Source organism: Plodia interpunctella, chromosome Z (assembly GCF_027563975.2).
Source record: "Plodia interpunctella isolate USDA-ARS_2022_Savannah chromosome Z, ilPloInte3.2, whole genome shotgun sequence".
In the NCBI taxonomy this organism is placed as follows: domain Eukaryota; kingdom Metazoa; phylum Arthropoda; class Insecta; order Lepidoptera; family Pyralidae; genus Plodia; species Plodia interpunctella.
The window spans coordinates 9,069,642-9,092,220 of NC_071324.2; the positions used below are offsets into that span (position 1 = coordinate 9,069,642).

The 22,579-nt window shown below is 35.8% G+C and overlaps 1 protein-coding gene across 3 annotated transcripts in view; it reads right to left on the reverse strand.

Annotated features, from left to right (window-relative positions):
* Positions 1–22,579, reverse strand: part of LOC128683049 (homeobox protein araucan-like) — an 88,643-nt gene that overhangs the window by 21,938 nt on the left and 44,126 nt on the right. For all 3 annotated transcript variants that reach the window (XM_053768245.2, XM_053768243.2, XM_053768244.2), the window contains exon 2: positions 11,687–12,055. In XM_053768245.2, the coding sequence (XP_053624220.1) occupies positions 11,687–12,055 (369 nt within the window). The remainder of the gene's footprint in view (positions 1–11,686; positions 12,056–22,579) is intronic.

Here is a 22,579-nt window from a genome sequence, read left to right on the forward strand (position 1 = left end):
AATTGTCGGATTTGGAAGTTAATGCGTATTGAATTTTAAAGTATGAAAAATGTTAGTTATAAAAAATTTAAATGCATGTTATAATGTTGATTTAGTGAAGAAATGTCAATGAACAAACCTAATAAACAAAACGCGAATAGGCTACAAATCATTTCCAAGCTAACCGTGTGATAAATCTCATATACAAACTGAAAGACTACCCTTCTTTCCGTAAGACTGAGTCCTAACAACATTTTAATCAATTCTCCACAGAGTTCGCGAGTCAGCGCACAGATAGACTCATTACACCAACCCCAAATAAATATAAACAGTAGCAAAGGGGCCGACCCCACTATTAACGTTATTCACACGACTCGGTGGCTCCATAAATAAAACGCAAACTAGGACCCTAGAGCAAAAACAACTTCACGTTTGGGTGATAGTGGTTCATAAATAAGGCTGGTTTTCATTGCATTATCTGGTGATAAGTTATTTGACGCTTCATAAAGCGGAGTGGCGCCGGCGCGTCCCGCGATGCTGCCAAATTGGAGACTCTTTGCTTCTCAGATAGTGTCAGCTAGCGCTGGTGATACCATTTTCTGCCCCATAAACCGGGATTTAGTGCATGGCCACCAGAGCAGGCAAGTGCCTCATTTAGCCGCTCCGCTAGTGTGATTTGGAACGATTTCCGTAACTATTATGCTTGCCATGCTTGCCAGTAATGTCCAAATGACTGAATATCGTTAGATAATTACCGAAAATATTAAAAATTTTCATGTGACATACTGTAATTGAACTTTGAATTAAAATTGTAAGTGATGACAACTTATACTAGTTAACATCATCAAAAGGGAGAGACAGAAATTTTGCAAACATTATACCAAAACAAATTCATAATCAAAATCAATTGATCAAAAGTTATAATTAATATAAATGTTTATGTTCTCCGATGCTTTAATTTTAACATTCTAAATAGGGAAATATGAAATTCAAATGAAGATCGTAATTGATAGCCTCCAAAATAAGTTAAACTGGAAAGCAGTTGGAGTTAACATAGTCCATAAAAGTCGTGCTCAATGGAAATGAAGAAGTAGATAGATACTTTTATTCGTTAGAACGAAATAATATTCATGCAATAAAATAATAAAGGCAAACACCACCGTCTAGCAAAATCTGAAAGTGAATTGTAGCGAGTGGAAAAAAGAATGACTCTAAGTGGATAAAAAGCGAACACAAGCGAAAAAGTCATTTCATGCCGCACAGCGGTGACGCAACCGGTTGCAGTTACACGAATTACAACCTTGAGCCTAGCAGGTTAGGGGTCGATATCGTCACGGCCGAAGACAACGTGGTTAAGTTCAATAAAGCTTTCCCCCAAATAAGCCATAAAATGGTGCGGGCGCCCGCTGCCGCGCCGTTGCCGGCGTAGGTATGTTCCTGTTCCAATTATTTGTTTGTGGAGGCACAATAATTTTATTTTACGTTTTATTTAACATTTATTTCGTTACGGCAATTTCACGGGTATCAAAGAATTGCTAGATTGTGATTTAAACGAAATTGGTTATTTTCCACATCGACGAATATAAGTTGAGTATATTTCATTGGGTATCGAGTTAATTCTGTTTTATTATGCGCGATATTATGTCCATAATCGGAAAACAATCTAACAATAACTTATTATTGGAAATTGAGTGGTCAATCATGATTGAAAATTAAGTAGGGTGTCGCCGATTAAATTTCCAATATAAATATTTTATGTTCAGAACGGCGCAGTTGATTGTATGTGTGTGCAAAATAATTACTGCAAAGCCATAATAGCTGCTTAATCAATTTTGTGATTGAACCCAATGGTTGTAGTAATTTTAATCAATAAGTCATTAGTGGAACAGCAAACACAGTAATGAAGTTAACACATTCATGCTTGCCGTATTATTTTATACTAGACTTGACATATCTTATGTAAAAAGAAAGTGTACTATTTTGAGTGTAAATAGGTATGATCATTGTCCTTAAGTCAAAATACTTCAATTCGATTACATGTACATATGAGTAATTACTAGGCACTTTATTAGTGGTGGTTAGGACAGGATTAAGTTCGGTTGAGGCCGCACTCAAATCAATCACGGGGCCAATAAATTGATCGGGCCACCCTTATTACCTCCCCCGCACTCACGGCTCATTAAAGGCCGTCTGTTGTTTGTTTTCCTAATTAAACTGGAGCTTTATCGGTCTCAACCGTCTAATTGATACCGTTTACGATGCCAGAGTTACGGCCCGACACAACCTGACCGCACATTGTCTGCAGAGCTCCAATTGACTTGTTTAATTCCACTTTATTGTTTATTTATTTATGGGATGGCGACAGCATGACGCTAATATATATTTAGATCAATCGAATTACTTGTTAATTGGTTATAATAATATCTCCTACTCATAATTTTTTAGATTGTGTAATTACAAAGTCAAAACTCATTTAATTTTAATAAATGTCGTTACGTTCCTACGTTTACTAGCATCATCTTAATGTTCGTGAAAAGAAAAAGAAAATGTAGCCACAGCAAACCGCGCACGACTCTGCATAATAATAGCTTACGATTCACAAGATTATAAATTATGGTTATCAGCGAGCTACTCCATGCATGACATATGAAAAAGTCTTGTTTGACGTCTATAATGCGAGTGACAACGTACAAATTAAAAGTTAAGCAAGCCGCGGGTTTCCGGCTCGCCGTTTATCGCATAACATATTTATCTGATGCGCAGCTAATAGCCATCACTCGGCCGTCGAGGGTACAAAGCAGCTGTATACCTCGTATAAATTACTTATAAAATAAGGACATTAAAAACCATTTAGAGCAATAACTATGAATAAAGCTATATAAATAAATTATACTTATTATTTAGATACAAAAATAAATGTTGGAGGTGTCAGTGTTAATGGGCGACGTCAAAGTTCGGGAGAGGACAATACGCCCCCGGGGATCCTTTGTGCGGGGAATCCTGGCTGTGACATCTGTCCGAAGAGTTACAATAACTGGCAAAAAACTCTCTCCGAATTCACCAAATGTAAAGCTGTGCGCGATTATTTTCCGCTGAATGTACAATGACTAGTGGTGCCATTTCACGAAATATCTTCATTGGCTTTGTTGTCACTGACGTATCATTTATTCTGCTCTGAATTAGGGCCCGCTCCGCGGTGGTCCCGGATCTCTTCAGCAGTCATAATATTATAAACGGCATTAAACTCGCCATTTCAAGGTAATTGTATTAATTTTTTTGCGATACGGATGTAGAGATGACAAAAACACATTGTCGACTAATCTTATTCATACCAATCGTGAGTATTATTCAATTTGAGTAAGACGTTGGACAAGACTTTCATAACTCATAAAAAAAATCTTACCTAAGTAAATTTCACTACACGATGTTTTGGGAACATGTAATTATTTTCTTATATCTACCTCTAATACAAAGTAATGTAGGTACTTAAAAATTGGAGACAGGTTATGTTATGTGGTGATAAACGACAAGGTGTAAAATTAAACACGTCGTTTCAATTTTTTACCCACGGAACTCTAAAACAAACTTGAAACTTAAATTAAATAATAATGTGGCTATCTCAAGTTCAATCGACACCTTATTTTTTATTCAACTAATGCGCAGAGGTGGTTCTTCGGCCGGCGCGGTCAGAAATTATGCTCGGATCACGTTTTTTATTCAACTTCCGGCCAAGATAACGGTCGAAATAAGCACCTTTATGTTGTTAAATGGTCACAGAATGCTTCGTAAACGACACGTCTAATATAATTGTTTGTATTCAAAGCGGATGCGACCCTTTCACCCCGTCGCCTCCTTTCAATTATCTCCCATTATGCGATTTCCTTCGGTCAAGCGACCGCGCAAACTTTTCGCTTAAGATTAATCGCGCCGCCTCATACTGCGGAAAGTCCATAATATTCTCGGTTCCGGACCAAAACAAAGGGCTCTAACAAATTTCCGGTATCGTCCGCAGATTGCTGACTAACGTCTGCCGTGCAACCTCCGATGAAATATGCAGCGCCGATTACGATAGTTGTAGGTGTATTCAAACAATAGTAAATACATTTAGGCTGGCCATTCTTTGATTTATAGTGAAAGCGTGTTGGTAATTTATAAGAGTGTGAGTGGACGAGGGACGGCTCGACGGGAGTCCGGGGAAATCGGGAAAAGCCGAAGATTTATGAGCGGGCGCGGGCGCGGCGACCGCGGTCAGCGCGCGCTGTTTGCTTACTCATTAAAGTCAGCAAGTGAACGCTTACTGCAAAGACGAGTATATTTGTGGAGTAATTAACGCGTCCGAGGTGAGATTAGGGTTGCGGCCTGCCGACCTATTGTTTGTAAATGATTATGAATGCTAAATGGCCAACGACAGATGACACAGTTGACAGCCCTTCCACTTAGTGCGGAAGTGGAAAACTTTGTGATTTATGTATCGTTAGAACAGTTGTTCTTTGTTTTTAAATTGTAAATCTCGTTTAAGTAGCGGGACCGTTTTGATGTTCCCAACGATGGAACGTATTTATGTGTTCTCTCGAAATTATTGCGTTTTGATGGCAATGGAAAACGGGGAAACGATGTGCGAAAATCGTTTCAAATAACATCAAATTTGTGTAATTTTGGAAAAGGAGACAGTGCGGTATTTGATTATGTTAATGAGTGTTGACATGTGGAAAATATAGGTATTTTAGGCGTTAATTCAACCATCTTGGTTGGAAAGCGTTGTGCGGCAGATAAGGCCGACACAGAAGACCGTCACGATATCACAGTGTAAACACGGGCGATGTCAATCACTGCGAGGCGGCGCTTCACAACATTTTATCGGTTGTCACATAGGTAATCAGACTATAACGCATTTGACATAAATCGCTGATGTACCTATAGATAAGCCCACCCACGTTTCACTGGCGATATCGTAAAGCGATGGCGGCCAGCATTTGGACAAATAGGCCGGGGCAAAATGACATATGTCGACATGTGTCGGTTTATCTTGCACATGGTATAGTGCGAATGTTATTAAAATAGGTAGCTGATAATCCGTTAATCAATAATAATACTACATAATGTTTCGAAAAACAAAATGCTACTGATTGCTAAAATTAATATACTAGATATTTTAGAGCATTAACTAGAACAGGCAGTGAAGCGCACCTGTAATTTCTAGTAACTATAGTGACACACTCTTATAGTGAGACCACACTTCGGTATTTATGTCATCTAGGTTGTCAAAATTATAATGTTACCAAAATTATAAAGACACAGTGTTATCAAAATTATAAAAAAAATATGAATGGATGCAATAAAAAAATAAGCTTCTTTGGATTTTATTCAGGTCTGATCATTTATAAGTTTTAAAACGAATCTTGAGTCTAATTAAAATAAAACTGTCTCTTTATATTTGGGAAGCAAGGTCGCTCCAAACTAATTTATGGGATAGGAATGATGGGTCATTCTCATGTCATTCTCGTCCGGGATATAAATAAAACTCCGGCTAAACATTACAGTCAACCGCATGTCAAATTACCCTACATAGGTCTCTAGGCCGTTGTAATAGTGACGAATTTTAAACGAATTAGGATAGGTTTATGTGCTATAGACTGTACCATAAAAGGCCACCTTTAGAACATGGGCCATTAAAATAATAGTTAAATAAATACTTTATTCTTTACAACACTAATTAAGTATTAATTTACATTTCAGAACTGGTTTTATATCTCTTTCTCATCTCAGGCTATATTATATAATATACGTGAGTGTCCCTTAGTCGCCTGGTACGACATCCACGGGAGGATATGGAGTTGTCCTATCCTAAAGGGAAACCACTCGCTTGGAACTGGTTTTAATATTCTATGTATCGAAAAACGAAATTAAAGTTGAATGAATGGTAAAATTATTATTTTAGTATAGGTACTTTAATACCACAATTGCTTAATCTGTAAAAAAGGCAACTTCACATATTTAACATATTCATTGGATGTTAGATATTATATTAATTTCAATTTTAGTGCAAATCAACTTTAGTGACAGAAATCTTAGTAATTAAACATTCCTTCAGTGAACACACCAATGTCGTAACATTTAATTATTTTCTATAAATAAAGCCAACGTTCACATACTATGTGGTACAGTCGACGCCACATCAAATCGACCTAACCAAAATTGCAAAATTTATTACAAGAAAAAGTGAAGGAAAACACCGTGTGGGATCCTGCACTCTTGTTAATAATTTATAACGTAGTGTGTGAATTGTAGAAGCGATGGATATTGCCAAGAAGGTTGATGTGTGTGTTTCATTCCACTTAATGTCGACGATTCTCTACCATGAAAGAATTCGAGTGTATGGAAGGAACCTTAGTTGCTTGATGACAATTATTTAATGAACAAGCATGGTAACTGGCAATACATTTTACTGTAGCTACATTATTGTATCAGGCTGTGTTAGGGTCAGGCCTCACTGCTACGTTGCGTCAACGTAGCGAGTTGCGGCTCCGTTGTGCTTCATTGTATTCCATAGGTTGTCATGTTACATTACATATCTTGACATTCGTCGACGTACGTCAGTAACGTCCGTTGACGGATGTCAGAACAATGGACGCGTGCTCCGTAACGTCCACGAACTTCATGAGCGCGCGGTTTGCTATAAGTCTATGTCAGTTCTTAAATTTTTCGTTTATTTGTTTGTAAAAACAATACCTACGTTTTTTCCACGGAAATAATATTTTTGTTTTATTTCATTTTTAAACGTTTGCAGAATATTATTATCAATTAAGCCAACAATAATATTGAGATCTAAAATAAAATAAACGCCAGATTTTAACATTTAATGAGTTGGCTTTTACACTCCTGTAATATCAGGCATAAATGCAGGTAAGTAGGATAATGCGGTCATCATAAAAGCGGAATTCTGTATAAATCCAATAATATGAATTAGTTAACATGAATGGGTACCTATATGCCATTTTATAGAAATTACTAGATTTTATAAGAATCTCCTATACAACATGATTGTCATTCGTTGTTGGGTGCTTATTAAATTATAGCACCATAATCCTATAAGAACTATAAATACAATTATTCTCAATTCATTGTGTAAATAGGCTATGCAGCCAGCCTTTTGGGCACGTAGCCGAAGCTGAACAAATTGCACAGCCCATCAAGGGCGTACCTTGATGGGCTGTGCAATTTGTATTTTTTTAAGATCATATTAAGTTTGTATTTAATTTATTAGTCATTAATTTATGGCACTTATTTTAATTTAGTAAATATAGGTATTGGTAAATAATTTTAATTTACTTAATTAGTGTTCAATGCAATAATTTAGATAATGTAGTCGGCCAAGATGATTAATATCACTATAATCTGATCATTTAGACATACTAATTACATTATAGAAGCACAATTTATAACCCTATCCTCACTTTTGAACAAAGAGCATCAGATAAGGTATCAGAAACCGCGGGCTATTGTTGTATATCGATACAGATTTGATAATTAGGGCGAGCTTTAATCTGTGATTAATGAACAAGCCTCTTTCGACCACCCACTGGGAGTAGACGGCTTAATAAGGTTCTCATTAACACCTTAATGGCTATTCTCAATTCGCCTGATTCTTTTAAACTTTTATTTATTTTCTCCCATCTCGTTCTTTCGTCGTCTCACGCGCATCGTCCCATTTCCTTCCAACGCCCTTGTAATTGAATCAGGTCTCTCCGAACTTATTCTCTTTGACTTAAGATTAGTGATGTATTTAAATCGACGTTTTGTTACGTTTTTACAGTCGCGACCGACTGTTTCTTCCTTCGCTTATCCGCCGTTTAATTTAGAGTCGTGATAATGAAATGGCTAAAGTTTCGTGCTTGAATACCGACTTGTTAAGAGATTTTTTTTTTTGGTGTTTGACGTCATCTTTATGATTTCATCAATAATGATTGATTAAATGCGAGATGAATTGGGATGATTAACTACTACTCAAGTATTGTTTGACAGCAATTTTATTGTTGTTCTTTGTTCATTTCAGTAATAATACATACTTTTACGTTTACTTCACCATAATTTTCCATATTTTTTATCGCCGATAGACATTTAAATGTATAAGTAGCAATTTCGTGGTTGTCGCCGTTTTCCATATTGAATTTTGATTATTACTTGAAATCAGCCGTGATTATTTTAACGTAATGGACGGAAATTGAAAACAATTGAATATTTTTTTATTAATAGCGTGCAATCTTTTTTTGCTCTTTATTTTCAACTTGTCAGGGTTATTTTAAATTTAATGTAAGCATTGCAGTGTGAACAATAATTCTTCTAAAGTTTTTTGCTTTTCAGATTGAGCTACTTCACATAACAAGCTGGCTAAATGTTTGGGCATCCTTCTTTATATAATACTTGTACAATTCATCCTTACATATTATAAAACAAATTCCTTAGCCGCGTCTGTTTGCGATAAACTCAAAAATTACTGCGCGGTTTTTTATGCGGATTTCTCGGTACATAATTTATTATAGTTCATATAACTGAACGTTCACACATATGTTTAGACTATGGGATATAAGTGAGTCTTAACTGGCTAAAGCTAAAGCACTAAATAATTTAGATATAATGACAAATGTCTGCGCAAGAGACATCAATTCGGAATGTCGTCGTCATATGTCCATCATTCGGTTATAAAGTATAATGCAGCGAGGGTTGAGTTCAGAGATTTCCGCTTGCAATAAACATTTGAGATGCGTACGAGCACGACACACATGCAGTTGGTTTGACGACGGATTTTATAACGCACATTCTCAGTGCCAGCAGTCGGTTAAATGGAGATTAAACTGTTTGTCATGCTCTACTGGTTGTGAAGCTTTAACAAAGACTGAACTTTTAAATAGCAGAATGTGAGAATCTTTACAAAATGTTTAGCATTTGTTATAAAAGAGAAAGCTGACTTCCATATTCAGGAACTGAAGCCGATGAATGAAGATATTTAAAATTGAGTGTGAACACAAGATAATTTTGCTTTTCTACGTAAAAAAGGTCTAATACACAAATTTTAAGCTGCTAGAAATTAGTTCTATTTATATAATAGTCTTACCCAGTCAAGTAGCGGTCAAAATTAATGATCTTATTAAAATAAAAAATCTTACGTCAACTAACAAAGTATTAAAGACCATATAGGTACCCCAAAATTATTACAAAACTAAAGGAGTTATTTGTCAGAGTTCAAGAGGAGTTTTCCATTTTCCAACTTTCAGGATATTTCTATGGGAGAACCCATTTAGCCCAGAAGCGCTGATAAATATAAACACTTCATTGTTTTACAACTGAAAACGTAGTAGTAAAAACAAACTTTACATAGGTTATATTATCTAAAACATGGTTTATTTACGTTGTCATTACTTTGAAATGTCTGTGAAAATGTGACAGCGTTGATAAGCAACACCGTGACACAATGTATGTATGTTTACATTCATGCACAACATAAAATATCTTGTTTGCAATTAATTATGACCTAGTAAAACGTACAGGCAGTTTTTATTCAAAGTAATATTCCGTGACTTCAATGGAATTAAAAAGAGTGGCTTTTAAAACACCTACTTTTTTGTTTAGTTTTATTTTATACTATTTTCTGTATTATTTAAATAAATAGGTTTTCTCAACCAAAGCATAGTTACGTTTAATTTTTCTGTAATGTATCGATGTATGTACACCTAACACACACGTACGATATATATATATATATAAACTTCGTCATAGAAAGTGGTTACCGACAATGTTCACTAGCAAGGTCGATGCCCTGCTTTCCCTCAAGAAAAGATGGCATGTCCATTTCCAAAAACAGAAGTAATTCTTTTAAAGACCACCGAGAGTTAAGAATCAATATGCGCATTTCAATAAGGTATGATAAAATTTTGCATTGCGTTTGCTTAGAATACACGGCAAAAATAAATTTACTCATCTCAAGACATAATATGGACTCAATCCACTCTTTTAATTTTAATGATTATTTTTTAAATATTGACAGCACAAACCAAGGACTCCTCGAGCGTTTTATATTTATATCCGTATCAATACCAAAGGTAGCAATTCCATAGTAGTGTTAATGAAGAAACCTGTTAACCGTTGAAACGGCAGCGCTAATACATCGTTAAAAAAATATGAGCGCGGGCCCGACTACACAAACCAACCCTTTATTGATTATCAAAGGCGCACAATAGATAAAAGATGGCGCTGCATGCATTGTTAGTAAGTCACAACTCAACAGGACGGCGCCACCGGCGTCGCCAGTCTACAAAAATGGCAGTTGAATATTTTCTCCTTCAACCTTAATCAGACTTACACCCCTGAAATAAACCTTATTACTCAACTCGTAAAGTTTTTTTTCACTTAAGGTGGTCTTACTCACAGCCGCAAACAGCGCAGCGTGTTCGTGGCAGAGCATCGTCATTGTTCGCTAAATTGTCGCTGGCACGAAACCGGCCCGGCTTGGCGTGAGTTAGGTATGAGCACAGAGCACACAATGACACCATATTATACATACATTTAAACACCTGTTATTAAACATGCACAGGTCACAGTAGGTACAGGCGGGCTCGTTAAATACAATGACAGATAGAGATCTAACTGTTGCCGCTTTAGGATGCATCCACATTTATCCAGTTGCCAGTGCCACTTGATATTATAATTACCTTGAGTTGACTGAACTCATATTTTCATAAAAACGTCCGGAACGATTCGCGGCTTACTTATCTCTACTGCAATCTACAAATTAAGACGGAACGCAATACGCAATCATGATGATATGTAAACCGCGACCAAAGGCACTAAAACAAAGAACGAAAATAATTATGAAGCACGAGAAAATGTTATGAGCGCTTTTCAAGATTAAAGGGAGAATATACCGCTTAACTACTTGACGAAAAAGGATCACGCATTGAATAGGATTTTCAGGGCTTAACGGATTTCACATGTATTCAGCAGGAAAAGGTTTAAGTCTCGATAACACAGTAAAATAGCCGGAAAACGAACTGGTTTTATCCGAAAGACAGATTTCACACAATGGCATTTCTATAAAAAGTTATATTTATAGAGTCCTCGTTTGCACTGGAGAACGGACAATCGATTCTTTCGCGACTTTAGTAATCCCTTATAGGGATTACGAGCGGCACACACAGCGACCGCCCATTTGTCCCCTATACCCAGACAAGGTGTTAACCGAAGTAGTTTCACCGCGCCATCGACCGCAAATTGGATACATTTCATATTTTATAGATCAAAACATCATAGATAGACACGAATTTTTGTGTCACCTTGAATAAAAGACAAAGAGTGTCCGATATAGGTAATTGGTGTAATAATAGCGGTTGGATTTTACGTTTATTTGGTGTTTAAATATTAATGCTTCGTGACAGGGCGGTGGCGCGGGCCTGCGAGGTGTCGGTGGTTTTCTGGGCGAGCGCGCACGGACCGGTTAGCGCGCTGCTGGCACGCTACGCCAGAACAGCCAAACACGTATCCGAGAGCGATAAACCTTGCTTCATATACGGCAAACGGCCTATTGATACCAATTTGCACTTGGCTAAAAGAAATTGGCTATTGGACTCGATTGTTATTTACAATGTGTATTTTCAATAAAAATTCTAGAATACGGAACCGGTTAGTACCGGAAAGTAATGTGCAAGCTACATACCAGTGGCGAGTAGAATGCGGAGCTGTCTACGCCGATGCTAGGATAGGGGTTCTGGTCTGTCGACGGGTAGGGCGTTCCATAAACTCCCACAGCTGCGCTCGAGAGCCTCGGATAGGACGAGAGGGCAAGTCTTGCGCCGTCGTACTGACAGGAACAGACGGTCTGGCCGGAGACGGGATCCGTGATGATTGGCCTCGGGGTGTCGCAGCAAGACGCGGCGGGGGTGCTTGCGTGGCTGCCGGCTCCGGGAGACAAGGCCCCTCCGGCCACGGCCGACCCGCCCGGGGACAGCGGGGGCGCCGAGCTGGACCCGCCGTCAGGACTGGTCGCCGCTCCACCCGTGCCCGCCCCGCTGTTGCTCACGAGCAACTGCAAACACAAATTGCCTCATCACAATTCATCCTTACTTCGGTACATACGACCACAAACGATAAGACCTTTACTTATATGGATTCTAGATAAGCTCGCAGCTGCATTAAGTGTCACCTGTCTGCTTACGATGTAATTATTTTTAACGTCAAAATGAAAATCAGCTCTTGAAATTAAGTGACTTTTAACATTTACGTCGCGCAACTATTTTCAAAATTTCCAAAATGTTTCCATTCTGAAGATGCAATAAAGAGACTCCGGATCTCAGACTAAACTGTCTCTAAATCTTAAAATAAAATTAGGACAAAACAGAACATGCAGCCATATTGTCGGAAAACATGCTATATAAAAAGAAATTTTGAGTAATGAACAATTTTTTGGAGCTTGCTGAGCTGAGAATGCACACACACTGTATTACGCCTAATTTACAGAAGATTGTCGAACGGTCGATTAGAGAGCACCGTACCCACATAAATGGACCGTTTTTTAAGTAAATAGTTTATCTTCGTTATTCAATCCATTTCTATTAAGGCTTGAAAATTATTATGTACCTACATTGAAACTGTCTTGATTCATTAGCTTAGGTCACATAGGGATTTTTTGTGCATATAATTTAGTAAAGTACCTAATAATTGATACAAAAATCAGAAAAAATAACACTCAATTAATCAAACGACTGTGTGATCATTTGTTATATTCCATTTAATGTCTTGTTTAGACACTTATTATTGCGTGTTGATTATGTATAAATAGTTAATCTTTAGATTGATGATGGCGTGTCTGGGATACTTAATAAAACATTCCTCATTGGTCATTACGATCAATATTTCAAGATTTAGAAAGAGGTGACTATTAATTTAAATACAATTTTTATGTCAGTTCCTTATGTACAAATACTAGATTAATATTTAAACTATTGACGATGCAAGTGTACGGGTGAAGTAATAAGTTGAACGATGCATATAGCAAATAAAAGATATTTATTGAATAAATAGTATCGTAGATTGGTCGGTAAAAGATTAAAGAGCAGAGAAGGGACGTCAACAGATTTGGTCAAACACAGGGAAGGTTGACTTAGAAATAATAGCATAAGTTACTCTGCACACACAACCCCACTCAAACTCTGAGAGACGTTGAGTGCCCAGACTTGTTTTCTTTAAACAGAGCGGAATGTCGACAAAGACTTGTTCACTTTCTTTTTCATGTAAATTTAATTTCAAATTTCATATTTTTATGTTCAAATTAGACATAAATAAAAAATTGCCATGTTTTTCTATATATCTAAAACATTTATACACATTGGATGTGATGTGAGAAATGTTTTGGAGAGATCAAGTTTAGTAATTGCAATGTTTACAATAAGCAAAAAAATGGTTATTTTTGTGATCTGGTAACAAAACTACTATTAACTTGAATACTTTTAAATTTACTTTGGCATAACAAAATCGTTACTAATAATATTGGAAATTGAAACAACTTTATCGATACTGAAGCGCGGTATCATTGGTTGGCGCCCGCGCGTTCAAACATAACGCTTATCTATGGATTTATATTATCTATGATGGTTTATAACGCGTATGTAAAAATTATGTAATGATAAAGTATATATTTCAACCCTGGGGGTTGGTTGGAAAGTGTTTATTGAAGGCGCTATTCTAAAGGACTACGTTAAAATAACTTAAGAATTCTTCTAGTAAGAATAACTAAACCCGCAAAACAAGCTGTTTTCCGTAGGATTCCTTACACTGTTAGACTAAATAAGTACACAATTTGAGACAAGTTACATATAAATGTAAAGATTTACAATATGCCACTTTGTGTTTCTTTTCTTGAATACGAAAAAAGTAATATACTACAGAAAATTGCCAAGTATTTTCACTCCTAAGAACTCGAGGTATTTTGAACGAAACGCAGCTAAAATATTGTCGCAGCGATAGGAGATATGGATGAGTCCCATTAGAGTAAGAGATTCAATAATAGAGAACCACTGAAGGGTACCAATAAAGGCCGTTGACATAACTAAGGCTTCGTAATTGCTCCACTCCGAGGTGGTCATATTTTGTCATATGGTGTCACCGATAGGTTCAGTGTTGGTGTGGGTCTACACCAGGGATGCGGAGGCATTAAGTCCTTTTCTATTTATTCTTATAATGGATGCACTAACATCAGACATCCAAGAGGAAGCGTCCTGGTGTATGATGTTCGCTGATGATATCGTTTTAGTTGGAGAAGATGGGTCGGAGATACAGAGCAGACTGGGAAAATGCATGCAAGCATTTATTCAACAGAGTTTAACCTGGTTTATTAAAACAAATTTTGAACAATATCGAAACCGACTCCAACCCAGGACTCCACATATACAGACCCAGGACTGTGTTTGTGAAACCGGCATGACAGAGTATAAGGTATATAGCATACATACATAATATACATAGCAATTAGGCATAGGAACTGATATTAATAGCCATTGTAACTCCTACGCCAAATAAAGTCAACCCAATGATGTGCTATATTAAGATTGTGATTTTTAATATTTTACCTGTGCGACTTGCAAGTATAATGATGATAATAAGGACAATAAATATGTCTTTCCTTGTCTTTCCATTAGCTAGAAGCTTGCGTGTATTGTTGTAATTAGTAAAAACATAGATAAAGCAAGGAAACCACTAACGATGTACTAGTTCTATACGTATATAATGTACCTTTTATACATTTGTGTTCGAATGACATTACCTTGTGTCAATCTGATTTTTTTAGCTAAATGTTTTGGGATTCAACATGTATTATTAATTACATATACAATAGTACCTAATAATCTATTTTGATATAGAATCTAAGCTATAATAAGAGATACTAATGTGGTCACAGAAACTGAATTCCCGTCTTTTGCCGAAAAATAATTGTAAAAACGTTGCTCCACAAGGAACCTAACAATAAATAAATAAACTCGAAAATTACTCTATGAATAATCTAATTCTCTATTCTCATTTTTATTAAATCTAGTATCACCTGAGATATGACTTATCTGTATTGATAGTATATGTTACATTAATACATCATAGTACAGTACTGTGATAAGCATACGCTTTGTCGGAACTAAATATTACGATGCCATTAGCCCGTAAACATACATTTCTATGCTAATGCATTATTGCTAAAGTATTTGTTCAATCGTTTATGATTCATTATTTGGATTTCATAGACAAATAATAATTGTGTGTTTCCACGTATCGTCCATTTTAGCTATGGATATAACGTGTAATGATTGTAATTAAGCGATAAATAAAGGCGCCATATTTTATGGAAATAGTACGAAATAAAAGATAAAGTAGATACAACTGGAGAAATAAATATTGTATTTTTGGATAACGAAATAGTTATCGATGGATGGTGGAAATATAAAAAAATATTTATCTGTGGAGTATCAAAGAAATTTCATAAATAAAGAAGACAATGATAGAACTGGAATAGAATGATGCAATACCCATCCGTCTATAAAGTCACCAAGAATTAAACAGATATTATTTGTTTCTTAAGAAATTATGTTGTGAAAAAATCAGAGACAAAATTATTTTATTCGGTCTAATCTTACCTACTTGCTAACTATAGTAGGTCCCAACCAACACCCTTTTGTGCACATAGGTAACTATTTATAGGCTACAGTATTACTGCACAAACAAAGAATCGCTGTAATAATACGGCTTCCTAAGCCTTATACGAAGGGCTCATCAAATCAAGTATTGTACGCCAATAATATACCAGTGCAAACAAGGGCGGAAGGACAGTAAACATAATAAAAACACACTTGGAAGAAATAAACACGGAAAATGAGTATTGCCCTAAAATTAAATAAAAAAAGCTTTAATAATTTATTCCGATCTGTCAAATGAAGAGTACTGAGCAAAGAGAGGGGAGCAAAATTATGTTTTATGTGTGTGGCTATCAGTTGTCGAGTGGGGGTGCTAAGATGGTGTCGAGTGTGTTTGCCGATTGTCAGTTTTGAGTTGGATCTGTTTTAATTTACTTTGAATGATTATAGATAGCGGCCCATCCTCCACCTTCCTCAGGAATCTCACTATCTATTGGTGAAAACCGCATAAAAATAAGTGAAGTATTTTTCAGTATATCGCGAACAGATAGTTAGACGACGCAGAGGACTTTGTTTTATAATATGTAAGAATTATTGATGGTCCTTTGTTTGTCTATCTTTAACTTTGAATAGGATCATTGGATTGAGGTAACCTTTTTTGATATGCAGATACGGGCTACTGCACGGATGGAGCCGCTGGCAACAGCTTGTATGTGAAAAGTATATTGTGTTCTTCATAATTTTGTTCAATGAATAGGGTTTGATTAAGTGTAGGATATCTATTCCACTGAAAATTGCCTACCATTCGCGCCAACCCAACCTTCAATCGACAGTCGATCGTCAAGCCTAATCATTTATGAATGTATCGAGTATAATACACTGCAAATGGGCGTGGTCTCATTTTATATGCGTCTAGCAGGTATGCGGCTATATGTATATACATGTATCGGGAAGGGAAGCTTTCAGTGCCATCAATAATTGATCACCCTTGGACAGTAGTTAAGCGAGTGGCCGCGCCATCATACCTACCTTTATTAAATTGGTTTATTTTCTTTTCAACGTAGGTACATCACACTGATTTTATCGGAAGAGGAAAAAAGTCATATTTATTTTGGGGCAGTAGATAGATGAGCATTATATATGCAATATATATATATATATATTGTATACTCTTTTGTACGAAATGAGTTATTCATTTTCATTTATATTCAATTCAATTTCAGTGAATACATTTACGTATAGTACATTAAGGTATAGACAAGTTCACAAAAAGAGCGCAAAAGACCCTGGGTTACAAAGGCGGCAACTTGCGTGTGACAACTATATCGAGAATCGTATAAAATGTACATAGGACATACTAACATAGGTGCATATATTTGACCTCGCGTCGCGTCGCATCGCGCTGTCTTGTCTCAATGAGGAAAAGCCGTTAATTCAAATTGATTAGCTACTATTTTAGATCTAAATCAAATGTAAGATACCTTTGGTTAAGATTTTGAATAGCGAAATGGTGAAATATCCTAGATAATTTAATCGTCATAAATATCTAATGAAACGAACCGAACCTGAACTAGGGTAGAATCCGAAGTGATCTATATAATATGAGGTTTACCGTAATGTTGCGGACAAAACTTGAACCTGCGTCAAAGCCCCTAATTAAAAATAGCTAGGCTCTACTAAAATTGCGGCAGTCTACTTTGACGTTGACTTTGACCTGCCCGCCGCTGACATTTATAAAAAATTTCTTGCGTTTTTCTGTGCAGTGTTAACGTTAAAGTTGATTAGTGCAACCCACTCTAAGTTTATCTCAGTTAAATTAATAAAAATATGACGATCAAAGATACGTGACTGCACTATGAGTTGTATAGAATTGTGTAAGCAATTAAACCTATCATAAATCGGTAGTAGATAAATTTGAACGTTTCATTTTCTGTACCTACGGTTAATTAAATTACGATTGTAATCTCGATTATAACCATTCTAGTTTCTATTTTATTCATATTCGCATTGCAATCCCGTATTTTTATTAGTTTTCAACTCAGTATAGGTATTGTCATATAGAGCGCGCTGTGCCACGTGGTCGTAGTTACATATTGGCGGCTCATACAATCTAGTAAATGTAAGGAAACAAATGGTATAAAATAAGTAATATGTAAAAGTAGTAGTACTCTTCTATCACTTTTTATTTCATAAACGATCCCAACAAGAGATAGTCCGCTTTTTTATATTTACCTTCTTGTTGTATAATATTAGCGGCCTACCCCGGCTTCGCTCGGGTAAAACCATAATTTTACAAAAAATGCTATGTTACTTCTAAACGTTTCGTCTGTCTCTGTGCCAAACTTAATTAAAATCGGTTCAGTAGTTTATAGTTAATTCATTACAAACAAAAATACAATCTTTATAATTATATGATTCATCCTTTGGGTTCTTTATTTTGGTATCTTTTCACAATAAAAATACTACAAACGATTCAATAATCCAGTGATAAATAGAATCTCCCTTATAAATAAATATATTGAAATTTCAAAGTTGTGTTATTTTAATTCTTCAGATTCAATTTACGTTACGTAGATTAGTTGATTTATTTAAAGGCTCACTGTCTCAGTTGTATTGCGTGCGCTCTACTACAACTCTAGGTCATCTTAGCTCTAACTTGAAAGGCTGTGAGACTGTCTTGTTTTATTAATGTTAATAAGACTGTTGATAATAAGTTAACTGATTTATTGTGAATATAACGGTTGTTAACATTTCCATAAAACTGTTAAATTACGTCAAGCATTAAACATAATAAAATTCTATTTTTGAAATGAAAATTTCTTTGGCGGCCATGTGCACTTCGTGTGATGAGTAAAAAATGTTACAACTCGCGTCAGGACACGTGACCCGAAAATTCGTAAGACGTATAAAAATCACGTCGTCAAGTTTTCACTTCTTCTAGAACTCCCGGAGTGCAACCCGTTATTTTTTGCTGTTTTCTTTAAAGTGAAAATATGGAAATCGTATCAAATATTTACGAAGAGAAAATTAGAATGTTTTTATTATCATATTTTTTATTTTGTGTTTCAAACTAAAATATTAGTAAACAAGAGGTAGAATGATAGTAAATGTTATCTTTATATGTTGGCAATACTTGTTAATGAAAATCTAGTACCTAAATAAACTTTTCCGTGCGTCAGGGTCGATGGAGGTCCGAAAAGCCTCAAGTAACTGCTGACAATAAAATCGCTATAACTGTAACACAGTGTAAAATCTATATTTCAACGTTACACTATCAAAGTTTTGAATATAAAACTTCGTAATTACAAACACGTGCAATTTTTTTCACCACTTGTTCCTTAAAACTCCTAAGTCCTTAAATAACTTTCCTAAGAAAGGGAATAAAGGTCAGTAAAAACAATGAATGGCAAAAAATGAGTCAAATAGGAAGACGTTGTTAATTAGACAGGATGTATAAGTGGTTTCTTTTAATATGAAAAAGTAATACAATGGTTAAGAGGAAAAATATTCTCTTTTATTTAGTCGGATTTTTGGGGAAGACAAATATAAGACTATAATGCCAACATCACAAAAAGTCAAAGTTAACAGACATAAATCAGTATTACTTGCCGGAACCTCGGCTCGAACACTCATCGGCTGAGGAAGTAACCGGGAAAACGCTCAGATGAGAGAGAGTCATAAACCAGTAGTTTTTCCGTATTAAATAATAACCGAAGTTTTTACATTAGTTTGGTCTTTATATATTGACTCCGCCATTGCACTCTTTATGTTTGAATATCTTGTTGTAACTTATAACTCCTTTGAGAATGGTGCAATAAGGAGTTTATCTATCTATCTACTACTAAAAGGAGTTTTTTATTTTTATTTTTTATTGTAGTACCTAGGTACATATTTTTTATGTAGTTCTCAGGTCCCACTGCTGGGCAAACGCCCTTTTTGTTTCCAACCATTTCTATTCCTCGCCAGGTTGTTGGGAGCAACATAAAAGAAACATTGCATTTTATTATATATTTTTTATTCTACTTTAAAATAGATGCACAGACTAAACCGTGATATTACAGTAAAATTAAATTCTTCAATTCGCGTTCAATACTATAAGACGCGTAAAACAAATGAATTTTATTTTATATGTACAAAAAATGTAAACATATAATTGCAGAACTATTGTATGGTTTTCTTGTGAATTCGACCATTATAAACCTTGACCATGACCACAGAACGGGAGCATAATGTGTTTATTTCGAAAGCACTGTTAAAAGATACAACGATCATTTTAAAATTTCCATGGCATTAGCACAAATATCAGAGCTGAGATGCTGCCTCCAATTTTCAACTTCGGTTATGTTAAAGAGAACATTATAATAATTAGGTTGTTATCAGATCTTATTATATGAATTTCGAAAAAATTATAAGTGACTATCTTAAAGTTTGTTGATTAGTTGGGAATAGCGGTGAGCCGCAGGCAATGGGGTCTCTCAAATTTGGTCGTCTTAAACATGCCAATCGATGGCCGATCATTATAATGATTAGGGTCTAGACGCTTCCCCAACAGATCGAACGGGAGTCGGATTACTTGTTCATGGTGTGAATCCCGGTGAAAGTGAAATTAGAAGCTGTTTGCGTTCATGTGTATTGAATTCAAAGTCATTTTTAGCACGCTATTCATTACTGTTTTTTTTTACCCCCGACGAGAGAAGTTATAAGTTTAATGTGTCTGTGTATCTGTATATCTGTCCGTGGCATCGTAGCAGGCCAACGGCTGCTTTTGCTATTATAACTTTAGTAAATTAAGTAAACTGGATTATCTGAAGAGATGTGAATTATAAGATAGTATAAGATATTTAATTTTTTTAATCGTATACATGACCTCGTAAAATGTAATTTGTATGTTGATGTAAAACTACTTTCACAAAATAAATAAAATATGGAAAAAGAAATATAATTGCATAATGCGTGTTGTGAGTAATATTAAATGTTTAGTAAAAACGCGGGTATCGGATATATAAATTTGTTACCAAGTTCTTTACTTTTCGGTTTTGTGCAGATGGGTTTTATAAGATACGATCTTTGTCTCTTTCTCGTTTGAGCGTTTATCGGCTTCCTCAGCCTTTGAGCTTCGGAGCCCAGGGTCCACTATCTCACTTGGTCATCAACTTCGCGCACGGTCGTTGGCAACTCTAGTTATAGGACCACTTCTTGGGTTTGCCTTTCGGCCATGGGAAGTGGGAGGATATTAGAATATTCTGCATACGGTTGTGCTGTGACTTCATTTACCCCACTTTGACTTAGTATTTTTTTTAATTGATCGCTCTAAAGTTTTACTGAAGAATCTAATTACTTATTTTTTTTTAGAAGCCAAATGAATAAATTTAGAAGTAATTATAACAATTTCATATATTTCAAGTAATAAAATAATAAGTAATAAAAAAGTTATGCGGCATTAAAATGTCATGAATTTGTTTATTATATATTTTATATTTTTATACTAACTTTATTAATGTAATCAATCATGACGTTCAACTAACAATTTTCTTTCAAACTCAGCACATACCGTATACCTAATCTATTTAATTTTAGTTTGATGACATCATTAATTAATTAGTTTAAAAATAACGTAATCATATAACATGTGAACTGAATGCGTATTATTCTTTTAGCTGTAGCTACACTTCTGTTGTTTATATGTTTTGTGCCACTGGATATTTAATTAATTTGTACCTTTCCGTGTTATCGAAGACCTCACATAAAATGAAGAGAGACTGAAAGACCCGGAGATAAAGCCTCGGATGTTGGGTTAAGGGCAGTAGCCGCTCTTTTTGTAGCTATATTGCTATTAATATGGTGTAATTTAAACCCATATAAATACAGGACTAATTGGCAGGCGAATAGGGTGTACTAACCTCTATATCTGCCATACGACGGAAAAAAACTAATTGTAAAATGCAATTTTTAATTGCATAACATTTAACGTATCATGTAAGCCGCTTTTTAGCATTAAGAATAATAATGAATGTGAATTGTGGTGTGTGGTTCCGCCCTAAAATTGGACTACTCCATATTCTCCCATGGATATCGTACAATGCGACTAACACACATAGGTGTATAGTTTTAGCAAATGATAGGCAATAACTGCATTCCCAAAGAGGATTGACGTCAGACGGCCGTACATAAAATCAGAGCCAAATCTCCCACTTTTCACACAAAATGGTGGAGTTCTCTCGGTCTTTTTTAAAATCCCAAGATTGCCGTAACGTTAACTGAGTAATGTCGTACGTGTGTAAGCCCCTTAAGGGCAATGCACATGAGTGGAAGGCTCGACGCAGAAGTGGCGCGGATTAGAGACGACGCGGCGCACAATGACGGCTATGCGCCGGCAACATGGGAATACGTTAACCCGCCACTCCCTACCTATCACACCCAAATAAAATACTCTCCAGAATAACAAAGATCCCGATCATTTTTCTCGTAAACACATACGACATCCTTTTTTCATGTACTCAGTATTTACGATACCAAAAAATTATTTGTAACTTTATAAATGGGCAAACAATGTGAGATGTGTTTTAGTATGACAAAAATCCTCGCCCCCGCTGTGCCGGTCGTGCCGCCCGCTGATACTACACTTACTCGCCGTGTACGACTTAAGTGCATACATTCACAGACCATTTCAGACTATAGAGTGTAGAAAAATAACTACACTGCATTTTAAAACCAGCATTATCTTAGAAATGTCTCTTTACTTCGAAATCACAAACACCTTCCTACATCACAATAATGTGTCCTCGAGTGAACATTTACATAGCGTTGACATAATGTTATTATGTGTACATACTAGAGTGCCAGAGCCAGGAGACAGAGACATAATGTGCTACATTGCATTATACAATGTGTCATACGTGTAGGTATTAACGTTTACTTTTGTCAGAAAGTTTGAC